At 45.8% G+C, this 17,499-nt stretch overlaps 1 protein-coding gene across 2 annotated transcripts in view; it reads left to right on the forward strand.

The window, feature by feature from the left end:
- The window catches only part of AKAP12 (A-kinase anchoring protein 12), a 99,365-nt gene extending 83,284 nt beyond the window's left edge, over positions 1-16,081 (forward strand). For both annotated transcript variants that reach the window (XM_024747991.1, XM_024747992.1), the window contains 2 exons: positions 9,009-14,001; positions 14,973-16,081. In XM_024747991.1, coding sequence (XP_024603759.1) covers positions 9,009-13,993 — 4,985 coding nt within the window. In that variant the 3' untranslated portion in view covers positions 13,994-14,001; positions 14,973-16,081. The remainder of the gene's footprint in view (positions 1-9,008; positions 14,002-14,972) is intronic.
- Positions 16,082-17,499: the final 1,418 nt, after the last annotated feature.

Raw genomic sequence — 17,499 nt, forward strand, 5'->3', positions numbered from 1 at the left:
CCCGGACCAGGCATCGAACCCGTGTCCCCTGCATTGGCAGGCGATTTCTTAACCACTGCACCACCAGGGAAATCCAGCACCCATTGATTCTTGCTTTTATCCAATCTTTACCTTGACAAAGTGACAAAATGATGGTGAGGTGATCTTACAACATTAAAAAAATTTTTTTTATGCAAGTAGAGTTGATGTACAATATTATATAAGTTACAGATGTACTCAGGTGATCTTTTGAATCATTATCTTTGAGTGGGCGCATAGTATATATGTGTTCTTTATTTTTTTATTTATTTTTTTTGCGGTACACGGGCCTCTCACTGCTGTGGCCTCTCCCGTTGCGGAGCACAGGCTCAGCGGCCGTGGCTCACGGGCCCAGCCGCTCCGCGGCATGCGGGATCCTCCCAGACCGGGGCACGAATCCGTGTCCCCTGCATCGGCAGGCGGACTCTCAACCACTGCGCCACCAGGGAAGCCCTCTTTCTTTTTTTAAAGCATGACCGTAACCATGAAAAAACCGCTTTTTACACTGAAATAGAATTTGAATTGCTGTCCACATCAGACATAGCAATTTTTCTCTTAAGTGTAGGTGTTGACATGTCTAAATAATTTTTCTTGTCATAAGTGGCATTTACAAATTGTAAAGTTACAATGTTTGGAGAATAAGAATTTTAATGCTTTGAGAGTACATGGAGTTTATTTCTCTTTTAAAAAGACAAACTTTGTGTTTAGCATTTGGTAAAAAATAGACTTTATTTCTTAGAGCAGTTTTAGGGTCGCAGCAAGAAAGAGTGGCAAGTACAGTTCCTATACACGCCCTAACCCCACACATGCCTAGCCTCCCCCACTATCAGCGTCCCCCACCGGAGCGGTACATTTGTTACCATCCATGAGCCTACACTGACATCATTATCACTCAAAGTTGATAGTTTACATTGGTGTGGGTTCGTTTACATTGGTTCACTCTTGGTGGTGTACATTCTGTGGGTTTGAACAAATGTATAATGACATGTATCTAGAGTATCATGCAGAGTATTTCACCGTCCTAAAAGTCCTCTCTGCTCTGCCTGTGCATCCCTCCCACCTCTCTACCCCCGTAACACTGGTCTTCTTATTGTCTCCACAGTTGTGCGTTTTCCAGAATGCCGTGGAGTTGCAATCGTACAGTACGTAGCCTTTTCAGTTTGGCTTCCTTCACTTAGTCATCTGCGCTTGTTAAGGCTCCTCCATGTCTTCATGATCTGCTAGCTTGTCTTTAGTGCTGAATAATATTTTATTGCCTGGATATACCACCATAGTTTATTTATCCATTCACCTATGAAGAACATCTTGGTTGCTTCCGAGTTTTTGCAATTGTGAGTAAAGCTGCTATAAACATCCATGTGTGGGTTCTTGTGTGGACATGTTTTCAACTCATACCAAGTGTGGGTATGAGTAAATACCAAGAATATTTAGGGAAAAACCAAGGAGCGTAATTGCTGGATCAGATGGTAAGAGTGTGTTTGGTTTTGCAAGAAACTGCCCCAATGTCTTCCCAAGTGGCTATACCGTTTTGCATTTCCCACATACAACCATGTTTGAAGTCAGTTTATTCCCCTGTAAACCAGCTAGGGGGACCAGGTGACCTCTGCTTTCCAGCTCTAAGGCTCTATGATTGGAGATGATAGCTTCGTAATGGGAACCCAGCTCTTATTCTAATACTTAGGAAGTTAAAGTACTTACAAACAAACCCACCCAGGCACAGGTGCCTGCCATGCCCTGGGCCACTGATAGGCAATGCGGGTTTTGGATCAAATACTCGATGGAATGTTGTGCGGGTAAGAGAGGCAGTACAGGAACGCTGCGGCAGTGAGGTTTGGCGGCCTTTGGCCAGGGAGGTTTGGCTGATTTCTGGCATCTAGTGTGCTTCGCCTGGAAGAGGGGACCCTGGGGGTGATGCTCAGGGCCTCCTGGCTTTCCCTTGCAGGCTGACGAGGAGGCTGAGCCCTCTGAGACGTGCCCGACTCTCCCAGGGGCGTCTCCATGCAGCGATGGGGCAGCCGGCAGAGGAAGGCTGGGGCCTCCGGGGCCTCTGTCGGATTGCCCCTGCCGGCCAGCGGCGCGTGCCAGGCCCTGGTGGAGTATCCTCTGCTGTGAGTAGCGCGCGCCCCCCAGCGGCGGTTCGCCCCGGGGCCTGGCGGGCCGGATCGCCGGGAGCGCCCCCTGAAGTGTCAGTTAGATGGGTTTGTGGGTTTCCATCCTTCCTCCTTTCCCTTGCTTTCATCAACCTGCCGGCGCAGGGTGAGGGGGGGGGTGTTAGGGAGGGACACCACAGGACACCATGCCCAGGGCTGCAGAGCCACCCTCTGGGCTCCATAGGGTTCGCTGAGGCCCGTGGAGCATGTGCCCGAACCCTGCACTCTCCGAGCCAGCACCTCGCCCGGAAACTGAAAAACAGAACCGCAGCGCAAGGGAGGCCCTAGGCTGCACGTTGCTTCTTGCCAGAAAGAGGCACATCGGGAAGACAATGACCTAGGAGGAGGGGCGTGAGGATTGGGATAGAGATTGTGCGGGCTGGGGTCACCTGGGAAGGTCTTTGCCCGGCAGGCGGGTGAGGTAGAAAACGATACAGGCCTCGAAAAATCACAAGGATTTAGCCAAGACCAGAAAGTCGCCCCCCACCCCTCCCCAAGAGCCCAGAGGCAGGCGAGCAAAATGGGGGATGCAGAACAGGACGGAGCAGGCCTTGCTACTTGGGCTGCAGCACGCCGAGCGCCTGGCCCAGTCATAGGAAACGAGGCTGAAAAAAAAGGATCTAAGTTTCACTGCCTGCGGGTTCCCAGCTGAGTGGGTAGCCACGTGGTCGCACGTGGTTTGAGGCAGGTTACAGACCTCTGAAGTGCAAGTGTGCGATCAAAGTTGGCTTATTTTTATTGGAGTATAGTTGATTTACAATGTTGTGTTAGTTTCAGGTATACAGCAAAGTGAATCAGTTATACATATGCATATATCCGATAAAAAAAATTTTTTTTAAGTTGGCTTATATGTTAGAATGTAATTTAGACAGCCTTGGCTGGCAGGTTAGTAGTGTAGAAGACACTCCCCTAGATCCTGGAGCCCTTAGGAGATGTTTGGCAGCTAGCTTCATGGTGTGATCAAAGGGGTATTTTAGGAAACAGGGCCTCTCTGTAAGGTCTGTACAGGTCTAGCTGGTACAGAAGGCAAGTGGAAATCAGGGCTGAGTTGGGTTTGTCCAGCCTTGTGCACAAAGCACGAAGGCGCCATCTGGGCCAGCGGGGGCCTTGCCCAGTCTGGAAGATTGTTCTGACAATAGTAGCTCCTAGGATTACTTAGGTAAAAAGAGACTGCAGACCAGTTGACCAGTTAGGATTTTAAATTTTCCTGTGATCTTAAATACTTTTCTTTTTTAATGGGTTCAGCCATATAACACTCTAAAGAGAACATCTGAATATTGCTAAGCTATAAGGAACCACCAATAGTTGTTTTGTAATTCCAGTTAGCAGCTGTTCAGCTTTGTTTCCCTGAGTTTTGACTATAAACATTCCAGTCATCCCAGAGTTTTATAAAAGGTGTTTCAAATTGAAACACAGATTTAGGAACATGGAGGGGAAACGGGGGAAATGGTGTGTTACACCTACTTTCTCCTACTATGTTAGCAAAGCGTCTCTGCATTTTCTAATGGTTTCTAGAGAGGTTAGTTAATGAGTGTTTTTACCTCTGGCTTGCTGGCAGGAAATTTAATTTTTCTATGTGTGCATTACTAGTAAACTTATAGTAGAAGAGAGTTTACTTTTGGGCTTTGACTTTTTCCTCTAGTGTATTTCCAATGATATCATCCATCTTTAAAAAAAAGAAGGTCACATCTCTTGTGTTGCATTAGAAGTGTTTGCAGAAAGTTCTCTGATGAGTATGCTTTTATAATTGGGAAAATTTGTAAAGTAGTTCATCGAAATGCACTTAACTTCAAGAAACCCTTAGACTTAACTGTATAAACTGGATTATAATAGGAACAAATGGAAACTTACAGCATATTTTTTTTTCACACACACTGTATTTTATTTTTACAAGAGATAAATAAACAGCATATTCTTATTTCAGAAGATTATACATACTTTTAAATAAATAATGGGGAGAGAGTGTTCCCAGAAGGAAAGGAATGTCAGGGTTGGATACTCTGAACAGTCTATCACATATGTCTGAATTTTTCTTTCTCTTGGGATATTTGCCTCAGTATTTAATGTGGGTCGTAATTTTTCCTTTATTTTTTAAAAATAAATTTATTTAGTTTTGGCTGCATTGGGTCTTTTTTTTAATTAATTAATTTAATTTTGGCTGCATTGGGTCTTCGTTGCTGGGCATGGGCTTTCTCTTGTTGTGGCGAGCGGGGGCTACTCTTCTTTGCAGTGCGCAGGCTTCTCATTGCAGTGGCTTTTCATGTGGCGGAGCACGGGCTCTAGCCGCGCAGGTTTCAGTAGTTGTGGCACGCAGGCTCAGTAGTTGTGGTGCACGGGCTTAGTTGCTCCGCAGCATGTGGGGTCTTCCCGGACCAGGGATCGAACCCATGTCCCCTGCATTGGTAGGCGGATTCTTAACCACTGCACCACCAGGGAAGTCCTCCTTTATTGTTTATAAAGTCTAAAGTTGGTCACAAATGTGTATTTCAAAGTGATTTTTTTTATCACCTGGGGAGCTTCCCCCCAAATTTATTTATTTATGAAAAATTTTAAGATATGAAAAAGTTGAAAGAAAAGTGAATATTAGACATGTGTATTTATCTAGATTGTATAATTAATGTTTTACCATAATTGCCTTCTCACATATCTCTCCAACTATCCATCCTTGTATCTGTTCATGAGTCCATCTTACTTCTCTTTTATGCATTTCAAAGTAAGCTGCAGGCATCAGTATGCTTCACCGCTAAACACTTCAGCATGCATGTTATTAACTAGAGTTCAGTGTTTGGTTCTCAAATTGATTTTTTTAAAAAAGGAAAGGAAAAATTTCCCTTTAAGAAGCATACTTCTTAAAAGTAATCAAGTTGGTTTTTCTTCAAACCTTCTTTATCTAAAATGTTCAGTTTGGGGGGCTTCTCTGGTGGCACAGTGGTTAAGAATCTGCCTGCCAGTGTGGGAGACATAGGTTCGAACCTTAGTCCGGGAAGAGCCCACATGCCGCGGAGCAACTAAAGCCTGTGCACCACAACTACTCAGCCTGCGCTCTAGAGTCGGCAAGCCACAACTACTGAATCCCACGCTCCTAGAGCCTGTGCTCCGCAACAAGAGAAGCCACTGCAATGAGAAGCCCGTATACTGCAACGAAGAGTAGCCCCCACTCACCACAACTAGAGAAAGGCCACGGGCAGCAACGAAGACCCAACGCAGCCAAAAATAAATAAATTAATAAATGAATTTTAAAAAAAATGTTCACAGTTTGGGGAGTTCCCTGGTTGCCTAGTGGTTAGGAGTCCGAGCTTTCACTGGCGTGGCCTGGGCTCAATCCTTGGTCGGGGAACTGAGATCCTGCAAGCCTTGTGGCGAGACCAAAAAAATATATAAATGTTCAGTTCGGTTTTATTATTATTATTTTTTAATGCTACCTTAGATGCTGATATCAGTTAGAAAAAAATGAAAATTGGCTGAAACTCCCAAAACTCTTACAGAGACAGCTACGCACTGTCACCAAAGCCGAGGCCCTGCCCAGCCCTGTAAGTATGTAGCGTTAGAGCACCTCCTCAGTATCCTTCCTTCCTCTCTGCAGAAGAGGAGGTCCAGATGGTCACAGGTTTTATCTGTGATTATCCATAAATCTGGTAACGTTAGAAAAGAAAAAGGAAGGGGAAAAGGACTTTAGGTTGATTTCTAGCACAGTACAAGGCATGTTCAAACGGGGCTCTGCACGCAGGCTCTGGTCTTCACTTGGGTGGTACTTTGGACAGCTTTTCAGTGAACTTTCTAGGCTTCACTTTCAAAATGAAACCCAATAAATAGTAAAATGGAAATTTGTAGACATAGGTTTGTAATATTTCATATAAAGTATAAAATTATTTTCTTGGAGGAATTTATGGATTTGGATATGCATATGGTTTCTGTATTTCCACATTGTTCTGTGTTTCTGTATTTCAAATACTTATTGCCACGTTCTAAGCACTGGTATTGGAACTGGTTGTAATTATTAAGCTTCATTTTGTGCAGCGGGCATTAAGTATGTTGTTCCAACATTATTGGGACCTTTTTGTGCGTCAGTTTTAATTGACCTTTTTGTTTATTACAGAAAGCAATACTAAATAGAAAATGAAAAAATTCAGATAAGCAAAACTATACTATATCACATTCCCATCCTCCGGAAGTTGTATGTGAGGGGTGTGAGAGAGAGAGAGAGAGAGAGAGAGAGAGAGAGAGAGAGAGAGAGAGAGACAGTGATGCTCTGCATTTTCAAGGCTGAACGGCTGTTTGCTGGGGCCTAGAGAGAGGGAGAGAGAGAGAGAGTTTTTAAACCAAAATGAGGTCATAGTACATACACTGTTTGGTAACCTGCTTTTCTTCAGTCAAAATTTCTACCCTTTCATTTTGCTAAGAATTCATCTCCTCTAATCTGACATCGAGTATCCCAAGTAGACCCAAAAATGTCATTAAGCTGGCTTGCCCTAACAAATATCCAACCCAGGACCATGCCTGGTGTCTCTGGTTGTTATGTTTCTTAAATTTTTAAATTTAGCACAGAATCCCACCCTTTATTAAATAACATTGACTTGCTTCTTTAACCCCCAAGTTTTAAAATTCAAACCTAAATTCTAAAACAGAAACTAACACACCATTGTAAAGCAGTTATACTGCAATAAACATGTTAAAAAAAAAAACAAAATTCAAGCCCGGGCTTCCCTGGTGGCGCAGTGGTTGAGAGTCCGCCTGCTGATGCAGGGGACACGGGTTCGTGCCCCGGTCCGGGAAGATCCCACATGCTGCAGAGCGGCTGGGCCCGTGAGCTGTGGCCGCTGAGCCTGCGCGTCCGGAGCCTGTGCTCCGCAACGGGAGAGGCCACGGCAGTGAGAAGCCCGCATACCGCAAAAAAAAACAAAAAAAAATTCAAACCTAAAGAAAAATACAGTGAACACCCATATACACTTGACTTTATTCACCATTCACTGATACTTTACCACATTTTCTTTCTCCTCTAGCCGTACCCCTTCATTCTCTCCCCTTAAACTTTTTGAAAGTTACTTGCAGACAATCCATTTGTATTTATGTTTGATTTTTGTCCTTTGCGACATTTATATTTCAGGCCAGGCTTCCATGTGGGCTGTTGTCTGACTGTTTCCACACGATTAAATTCTGTTAAACATTTTTGTCAGGAGTACTGTGTAGCTGATTTATTGGCCCTCGCAGTGCCTCACATCACGTAGCATGATGACAGTTTTGTCCCATTATTGGAGATGTTAATTCTGATCGCTTGGTTAAGGTGGTACCTGGCAGGTTTCTGCACTATAAAGGAAGTTGTTGCTTTTGAAACGAAGTAATCTGTGTGTTGATACTCTAAAACTGTAAGTATGCTGGAAACCTTTCACCCCAAAGTTTTAGCATCTCTTGATTCTTGACTGAATGAGTTATTAGAATGGTGTTATTAGTAAACGTGGTTTTTCTAAGTCTACTGATAAACAGCCAACTAGGCTTTACCAAATAAGGCAACCACTTAAGCTACAGCCAATTTCCTTGCTTTGCTTCCAAGTCTCATCTATTAAAAACTTTCCCCCTAATTCCTGTCTTTAAAATTTGTTTCTGAATAGCTGATTTTAATAGTGATATGACTAGTTCCAAATGCCTTCAGTCAGGCCCACATTCAAAAGAGTAACCTCATTGGCCATGAAACAGTGTTGCATTTATTTTATATAATGAGAAATTATTTTTATTTTTCTAAGCAATTGAAAAAGTTCAGTTCAGTTGACCCTACAGTTGAAGTGAATTAAAACATGGCTTTCTCCTCTCCAAATTAACTGCAAGCGAAAATCCACTTATATTATTTCCTTTAAGTTAATTGTTTGATGAATGATACAAATACGTGTTTAGAGACAGTGATGCTCTGCGTTTTCAAGGCTGAACGGCTGTTTGCTGTGGCCTAGGAAGAGCCTGGACAACTGTCTATAAAAGAACCGTTTTTCTTAACTCTCGTCCTTAATAAATATGAATCTTGATGTGGTAGAATTCTAAATTCTAAAGAAATAGCTCTACGGATCAAAGTGCAAGTTATATCTAAATTTATTGATTGGCGTTTTTTCATAAGGAAGTATCCCGTACTCCTCACTTAATTTTTTGGTATCACTCTTTTATAATTGAAGTATAGTCGATTTACAATGTTGTATTTGTAGTGTCACTTTTGGTTCATAGATTCTATTTTTAGTCAATGTATTATAACCTATCATTGTTATTTTTTTACGCTTCAAAGTTTGGCCAGCAGAAGCCCTTTCAAGCTGGCTCCTGTGTCCTTTGGATATGCCCGCCCACACACAAGCTTTTGAGCACCCCCTTTTGTCGCAATAAAATGTTCCTTGTACTTTCCCTGACCTAGCCCAGAATTTCCCCAAGGAGCTCTGGTCGCCTTTGGGGACTTGTTGAAGAGGCCAGGTAGTTATCACATAGAATGCCCCTCCTTTAGATTTGTCTAGGTACTTATTTAGCTTAGTTTCTCTAACCCTATATTTCCTATAAAGTGGAAGTTATCTTTAAAGCTTGATGGATTCTAGATCCTAGGTGTGATGTGTGATTCCATTTTGCATACGCCGTCTGGTTGACCTACCCTTAGTGATGTTGTGACTACTTACCTATAACTAATTTTTTGCCTAATCTATTGAGATTTACAGATACTGGTAAGACAGTTACCCGATCTTGGAACTGCCTGATGTTAAAGAAAGTATTCATTGGCCGTGTTTTTTAAATATTTAATTTTCTTGAATTGTAATCATTTTCAATCTTTTTCTTCCCCACCCCACCCCCTCTTTTTTTTTTTTTTTTTTCTGTTAATAGCTGGACAGAGAGAGTCTGAAGATGTGACTGAAAGGGACTCAGACAAAGACATGGCTGCTAACTCAGCGGCGGTTCAAGACATTCAAGACATCACGAAGGAGGGGCAGGAGGAAATGCCTGAGACGATGGAACAGATCCCTGCCTCAGAAAGCACTGTAGACGAGCTGATGCAACCCGCTGAGCCCCAGGCTAATGACGTAGGATTTAAGAAGGTGTTTAAGTTTGTCGGCTTCAAATTCACTGTGAAAAAGGATAAGACAGAGAAGTCTGACACTGTGCAGCTTCTCACCGTCAAAAAGGATGAAGGCGAAGGGCCAGGGGGGTCCGACGGGGCTGGTGACCGCCTGGAGCCCAGCCGGGAGACAGGGGACGCGACACCCACAGACACTGAACTCAAACAGTCCACAGAGAAGCCCGAAGAGACGCCCAGACACGAGCTGAGCCGCCCAGAAGTCTCCCTTCAGGCGGAGTCCGGTCCACCAGCCGGGGAAGGCAAAGACGAAGGAGAAGAAAAACAAGAGAAAGAACCCGCCAGATCTCCAGATTCTCCGACTAGTCCAGTGGCCAGCGAAACCGCATCGCCCTTCAAAAAATTCTTCACTCAAGGTTGGGCCGGCTGGCGAAAAAAGACCAGTTTCAGGAAGCCTCGGGAGGATGAGCTGGAGGCTTCAGAGAAGAAAAAGGAACAAGAGGCAGAAAAGGCAGACACAGAAGAAAACGAGAAGACGGAAGGTCTCTCCGAGCAGCCGTCCTCACAGGAGGCCCGCGAGAGCACCCAGGATGCCAGGCTGTCGGCTGAGTATGAAAAGGTGGAGCTGCCCCCCGAAGACCAAGGGCAAGCACCTCCCGAAGAGAAACCCGCCCCGTTAGCAACAGAAGTGTTCGATGAAAAAGTAGAGATTGTCGCGGAGGTCCACGTCAGCACTGCAGAGAAGGGCACAGAGGCGCAGAAAGCCGAGGTAGAAGAAGCAGTAGAGCCCTCGCCGCCTGAGCGATCGCTTGAAACGGACGCCGACCTTCCGGATGCCGAGCCCCCGGAGGCGCTGCTGAAGATGCAGGAAGAGGCGGGCGCCCCCAGCGGGGACCACGCCCAGCCAGCCGAGCTCTGCGCAGACGCGAAAGCACCTCCCACGCCCCCTGAGGGCGTCGCGGGGGAGGTGGAAGTGCCATCCTCGCAGGAGAGAACTAAGGTGCAGGGAAGCCCTTTAAAGAAACTGTTCACAAGCAGCGGCTTAAAAAAACTCTCTGGAAAGAAGCAGAAAGGGAAAAGAGGAGGAGATGAGGAGTCCGGGGAGCAGCATCCAGCCTCAGCGGATTCTCCCGACAGCCCAGACGAACCCAAGGGTGAGAGCTCAGCCTCGTCCCCCGAAGAGCCCGAGGAGATCACGTGCCTGGAGAAAGGCGTGGCCGAGGCCCCCCAGGACGGGGAGACGGAGGAAGGGACCACTTCCGACGGAGAGAAGAAGAGGGAAGGTGTTACCCCCTGGGCATCTTTCAAAAAGATGGTGACGCCCAAGAAACGCGTGAGAAGGCTCTCTGAAAGTGACAAGGAGGACGAAGTGGACAAGGTTAAGAGCGCCACCCTGTCCTCCACGGAGAGCACCACCTCTGAAATGCAGGAGGAGGGGAAAGGAAACGGAGAGGAGCAGAAGCCGGAAGAGCCAAAGCGCAAGGTTGACACCTCCGTGTCCTGGGAAGCTCTGATTTGTGTGGGGTCATCCAAGAAAAGAGCAAGGAAAGCATCCTCTTCTGACGACGAAGGGGGACCAAAACCCCTGGGAGGAGACAGCCAAAAACCAGAGGAAGCAGGGAGAGACAGGGAGTCGGGCCCAGACGCGCCCCCTGCCGGCTCCCAAGACCACGACCAACCCCCAGGAAGCTCCTCACCCGAGCAGGCCGGCAGCCCCTCCGAAGGGGAGGGGGTCTCCACCTGGGAGTCATTTAAAAGATTAGTCACCTCGAGGAAAAAACCGAAGTCAAAACTGGAAGAGAAAAACGAAGACTTGGTAGCTGGGTCCGGCCTAGAATTTTCAGCCTCAGATGCTGAGCTGGGGAAAGAAGAGTCTTGGGTTTCAATCAGGAAGTTTATTCCTGGGCGAAGGAAGAAAAGGCTGGATGGGAAACAAGAACAAGCGGCGATGGAAGATACGGGGCCAACGGAGGTCAACGAGGACGATTCGGACGTCCCAGCCGTGGTGCCTCTGTCCGAGTACGATGCGGTGGAAAGGGAGAAAACGGAAGCACAGCGGGCTCCCAAGAGCGAGGAGGGCCCCAAGCAGAAGGTGGCTGTCGACGTGTCGGAGGAGCTCAGTAAGGGTCTGCTTCACACCGTGACTGCGGCTGTCACGGACGGGACAAGGGCCGTCACTAGCATTGAAGAAAGGGCACCTTCCTGGATCTCTGCTTCGGTGACAGAACCTCTTGAACAAGCAGAAGACGAAGACAAGCCACCATCTGGGGAGGTGTTTGAAAAAGAAGTCGTTGCAGAGGAAACCCCCGTCGAAACCAAAACGCTGCCAGAGAGCCAGGAGGCCGCTGATGACACAGTCGCCAGCAAGGTGGAATTGACCCCTGAAGCTCTGACGGCCGCAGAAACCACAGAGCCGTTCTGTGCTGAAGAAGCCACAGAAGCCTCTGGTGCTGAAGAGACCACCGACATGGTTTCGGCTGTTTCCCAGTTAACCGACTTTCCAGATACCACCGAGGAAGCAACACCGGTTCAGGAGGTGGAGGGCAGCGTGCCCGACATGGAAGACCAGGCGAAGAGGACCCGAGAGGTGCTGCAGGCCGTTGCAGAAAAAGTTAAAGAGGAATCACAGCTGCCTGACGCCAGAGGGCTAGACGACACCATCCAGACAACCCAGAAAGGACAAGCGAAAAGACTGGAGCAGGTGGAGGAAGCAGAAGAGGATCCTTACGCACTCGATCAGAAGGAAGCGATGGGTGGAGCACCCACAGTACGTGTACAAGAAACGAAAACTGAGACTTTGACACAGGGGACGGCAATGGTACAGGCCACCGCGGAAAGCTTGGAAGAAATTCCTCCAGGCACAGAGAGTGCAGAGGCCAGGGAGCTTACAAGCACTTGTCCAGCTGAAACTGTGGCTGCGGTAAAACCAGAGACTGTCCCAGAACAGGCTGTTGCTCCTGACTCAGCTGAAACCCTCACAGATAGTGAGACCAATGGAAGTACCCCAGTAGCAGATTTTGAAGCTACAAATGTAAGCCAGCAGACCAAGATCATGGAAATCGATGAAGATGGTGAGGTTCCATCCGGTACCCAATACCAGGTCACAGAAGGTGAGGCACTTCCTGAACTGAAAGAGATGCCTCCAGAACCTTCCAATTTTCAATCCCAGGAAGAAGAGCGTTCAAAAATGGAAGAGGTTCTAGAACATGCAGATAAAGAGGTAACAGTGGAAACTGTACCCATCCTTTCAAAGACTGAGGTGATTCAAGAGGCTGGCCGATGTGCTGATGAGGAAGCCAAAGAGGAGCCATCTGTCGAAGGACTTGTGTCCGCTGACACAGAAACAACCGAGAAAAAGATAACTGAAGTTGCCCTTGAGGATGAAGTTACGAAAAAAGCTGAGTTTCAAAAGAATGATGATCTCGAACTCCAGAGACCTGCTAAGTCTCTTCCAACCCCAGCGGAGAGAGAGAGGGTAGTTCAAGTGGAAAGGGACAAAATGGAATTCGAGCCAACTCAAGTAAATGAAGAGAAACTTGAGTGCAAACCAGCTGTTACCACATGTGAAGAGCTCAGTAAGCAACTGGTTCAGGCAGTGAATGTAACCGTCATAGACGGGGAAAAGGAAGTCATCAGTTTTGAAGGAAGTTCTCTGCCCGTTCACGAGGAAGAGGCATGCACAGAAATTCAAGTTCAAAGCTCTGAGGCACCATTAGCTCTAACAGCTGCAGCAATGGGGGAGAAGGTCTTAGCAGAAGCTATCAAGATTTTAGAAACAGCGGGAACTTTGGAATCTGCAGAGGCACGTTTAGTACCGGAAGAAAAGTCCTCAGAAAAAGATGAAGGCTCTCCTGCTCAGCCAGGGGAAGACACGGTGCCCACAGGGACCGAGTCTCAGGCCAAATCAATCCCGGTAATAGTATCTGTTATGCCTGAAAAAGGCATCAGCGCAGACCTGGAAGGAGATAAAACCACATCACAGAAATGGGAGTCAGATGGAGACGGTGAGCAGGTTCGTTGTCAGGAAGGCGGAGTAAGCAAAACAAGAGAAGAAGATTTAAAGGCTGAAGCTGAGATTTTGAAACTTGAGACAGAGAGCTGCAAGCTTGTACAAAACGTAATTCAGACAGTTGTTGACCAGTTGGGGAGTACAGAAGAAACGGCCTCTGCTTTCCAGACCCAGGCTCAACTGACGGAAGCCGACAGCCAGGAAGCTGGGCAGGAAATCGAGAAAGAAGAAAGCAAACTTCAGCCCTGCACGTTGGATGAAACACAAACCATCGAAGCCAAAGAGGAGTCCCCGCTAAGTGCCGGGGAACACACACATGCAGATGTTTCCGGAGATGTGAATGAAGCTTTAGAGAAGATGGCGGCCACTAGGGTAGAAGGTTCCCCGGTAGATGGCCAGCAGCTTGAAGAGGTAGCTTCCCCATCCAAGGAAAAGAGAGAAGCCCCTGAAACAAAGTCTGTGCCAGAAGACGACGGTGGTGCCGGGTTTGGAGAAAGAACAGAGAAGTCACCGTTTGAATCCCGAGAAGATGAAAAAGGTGATGCTGCTGTTGACCCTGGGAACCAAACCTCAGCCCCGGAAGATGCTGAGGCATCAGGAGGCTCGACCAAAGAGTCTCCAGATACAATTGGACCCAAACTGAAAGAGAAGGGAGATGGCCAGCAAGTAGAATTTCAGGAAGAAAAAGTGCAGAGCGAGTCAGAAAAAGAGATCAAAACACAAACACAGGAGGAGACACAGGACCAAGAGAGAGCACCGGCAAAACCCGAGCCCACAGAATCCTAAAACGTCACGTAAGTAACTTCCTTTCCTTTGAAAGTAATTTTGCCCTCTTTTCTGTCATCTGGTGGCAGATTTGTTATGAGGGAAGCAGGAATTCCAATAATTAGGATTTTATGCAGAACCTACATCTGGGGAAATAACCATCAACCAGACTAGGAGATCCAGGTTAGTTTCCCTTTTTTAAAATTTATTTATTGGCTGCATTGGGTTTCGTTGCTGCACGTGGGATTTCCCTAGTTGCGGCGAACGGGGCTACTCTTCGTCGCGGTGCGCGGGCTTCTCACTGCAGTGGCTTCTCTTGTTGCAGAGCACAGGCTCTAGGCGTGCGGGCTTCACACAGGCTCAGTAGTTGCAGCTCGCGGGCTCCAGAGCGCAGGCTCAGTAGTCGTGGTGCACGGGCTTAGTTGCTCCGTGGCGTGTGGGATCTTCCTGGACCAGGGCTCGAACCCATGTCCGCTGCATTGGCAGGTAGATTCTTAACCACTGCACCACCAGGGAAGCCCCCAGGGTTAGTTTCCTTTTTCTCATTGACATGCTCTTCAGTCTTACAGGTGTCCTGAAAGTAATGACTTCGTTTTACCCCCAGTGTGACTGTGTGTGTGTTTGGCTCAAAGACATAAGAAATATATTGTGCTCACAGCTACTTTGTTGCATTTTTTTTAATAACTAGAAGTCCAAAGTAGGTTTATAAGGTAGTGCTTGAAATTTATAGCTCTCTGGGAAAAAATTGGATTTCTTCCAGCAGTAGTAAGAAGCATTTAAAAAAATTTCCAGTGCACGTGAGATCCTGCCTACTGGTGTTCAAGTAGCAAAGGATGCTGTATTATGGACCTTCACCATCTTTCTTTCTCACACAGTTAAACCGTGGTTCTCACTAGGGCTCCCACTGGCTGCAACTCACTTTCACAGCTCTTCTGTGGTTGAATAAATGAGGGAGGCGAAGGATATGTTATTTACTTTTGATTCTGGCTTCCTTCTACAGTTACTGTTGTGTATTTGCAAGACCAGAATGTGAAGACGAGTGGGAGAAGAAAACGAATGCTGCTGACGAGACCGATCTTACAGAACTTTGGGAACGGAAGAACAGACACATCAACTGCTCTCATTTCTAGAGAACCCCTGACAATCCTGAGGCTTCATCGGGAGCTGTAGCCAGATAACATTTCTTCCTTTCAAGACCACCCTGATATTTTCCCTTGGTACCATATAATGTTTCTGATTCAAGGTCCTTAATTCTTAGCCCGGAACTGGAGTTGGCAATACCTAGTTCTGCTTCTCAAACTGGAGTATCATTCTTTATGTATTTATATGTATGTTTTAAGTAATTCTCCTGTATCTATTGTATATTTTTTTTTCTTAATGTTTAAGGAAATTACAGTATAGTGCATTCCTTCTGTATCACACAATATACGACGGGGCATGCAACCACGGTGAAGTCTCAGGAAGCTGTCTGCCTCAGTTACAACCTTTGAAAACAGAGCTTCCTAGAAATAACATTCCTGATCAGAAGCTACACTTCTTGTTTTAAAATTCACTAAGGATTAGGTCCTTTCAGAGTGTTTAGTATCACTCTGAAATTGGTCACTTTCCTATTATGAACAGTGCACTAAAAATAGAAAGTGTTTTTTGGAGGGAAACATACAGAATGTTCCATTGTTACTGGGAAATTTTTCTTTCTATCCCCCAGTGGAGGTTGGAAGGAAGTTTTCTTCAGTAGCAGATTAATTTAAAGTCTTCTCCGCTAATTGTTATACGGCTGTTACGGACAGATGAGTGCTTAATTTTGAGGCAAAGTAGTGAAATGTTTTTCATGTTATCAAGAAAAAAATCGACTGGTTTTGAGGCAAAGTAGTGAAATGTTTTTCGTGTTATCAAGAAAAAATTCGACTGGTTTTGAGTCTACCTTCTATGCTGGACCACATCCACACATAGCACGAAATAAGTCAGGTTCTTTACAGATGGTATTTTGATAGATGCTGGATTGTGTCTGTGCCATATTTGTGCCCACTCTTTTAAGAACAATGTAGCATTATCATTTGGATAAATTGTGATTTGACAACTGATTTCAATAAAACATTTGCTTCACTTAGATTTGTTGGATTTATTAGATAATAGGAAGCCTGGGACATATGTTTACTGCATTCTAAAAGCAGAGAAGCTAGAAGTTTCTAATGTAGTCACTACACGATGTCACCACTTTACACCAGTTTGAGTTGGGGATCAGAGGAAGTCAAAGGCAGAGGGGGATCCGCTGAAATAAACCAGGAGCTTTTTAGATTGACGGTACTGAAACAATGCTACCATCTGGTGGTGCCTTCCTGAAAAAGTTTTCTTTATTAATATCTGTTAATGACAAATGTCTCTAGAATGACATTTTAAGAAGGCTTAGTGGTAAAAATGCCTTACCTAACAGGTGATCTTGGAAAAAAAAATTTTAAGTGTCAAAATGATTTCTGATTCACGCTAATACCTAAAGGATTCTGTCAGACAGGTGCCACACAAAGGACAGTCCCCCATCTACCTGAAAGTCCCACTTTTTCATGGGTAGCACTGGCCTGGTGTGCACACTTCTTAAATTGTACTCACGCTCAGTACTCCAGTTTGAGAGCTTAAATGTCAACTGCCAATTAAATTATTCTGAAGTATAACATTCTAGCAAAACTAGAACAGTCTTTTAGCAGAAAGACAGTTTGCTGTCAAAACCGGAAAGTAGGGGCTTCCTTGGTGGCGCAGTGGTTGAGAGTCCGCCTGCCGATGCAGGGGACACGGGTTCGTGCCCCGGTCCGGGAAGATCCCACGTGCTGCGGAGCGGCTGGGCCCGTGAGCCATGGCCGCTGAGTCTGCGCGTCCGGAGCCAGTGCTCCGCAGTGGGAGAGGCCACAGCAGTGAGAGGCCCGCATACGGCAAAAAAAAAAAAAAAAAAAAAAACCGGAAAGTAGTTTCTCATAAACCAACAAACCTGACTACGATAAAAAATTGGCCATTATCAGAAAGACCCCCTCATGGTAAGAGCATACGGTAGTTGGAAAACATTTAGCATCTTTTTGGGAGTTTTTCACACATATGATAGCCACTTACTTGTGCTTAATTACTAAACTTTAAAATCCCCAAGTTAAAAAAAACACCCTCTGATCTAAAGATATTTCTTTCGCCAACTTGATACTTTAAAAAAACCCGAATGCTGGTGTCAATTTTTGAAGATCAGCTGAAATTTGGAGATGGTAGCAGTTTTTAAGGAGTTCATTACACTTCTAAATATCAACTGACTTCCTTTCTACGGCAGGAAGAAAGTTCGTGCTATTTTGAACAGATTAAAGATTTGTGTAGTTTGTGGTGATCATTTTTGGGGGGTTTAAATTCCATCCTGCCACTTCATCCCATTTGTATTTGGTCTTGTCTCAGTACACGTGGCCAGGTCATTCTGGCCATCACGATTGGTTTTCCAGTAGTGGTTGCTTCATGATTGTGCCCTTGATGTGCCCTGGATTACTTCCGTACAAGCTCTGGAC

Source organism: Neophocaena asiaeorientalis, unplaced genomic scaffold, assembly GCF_003031525.2.
Source record: "Neophocaena asiaeorientalis asiaeorientalis breed wild unplaced genomic scaffold, Neophocaena_asiaeorientalis_V1.1 scaffold123, whole genome shotgun sequence".
Lineage (NCBI taxonomy): Eukaryota > Metazoa > Chordata > Mammalia > Artiodactyla > Phocoenidae > Neophocaena > Neophocaena asiaeorientalis.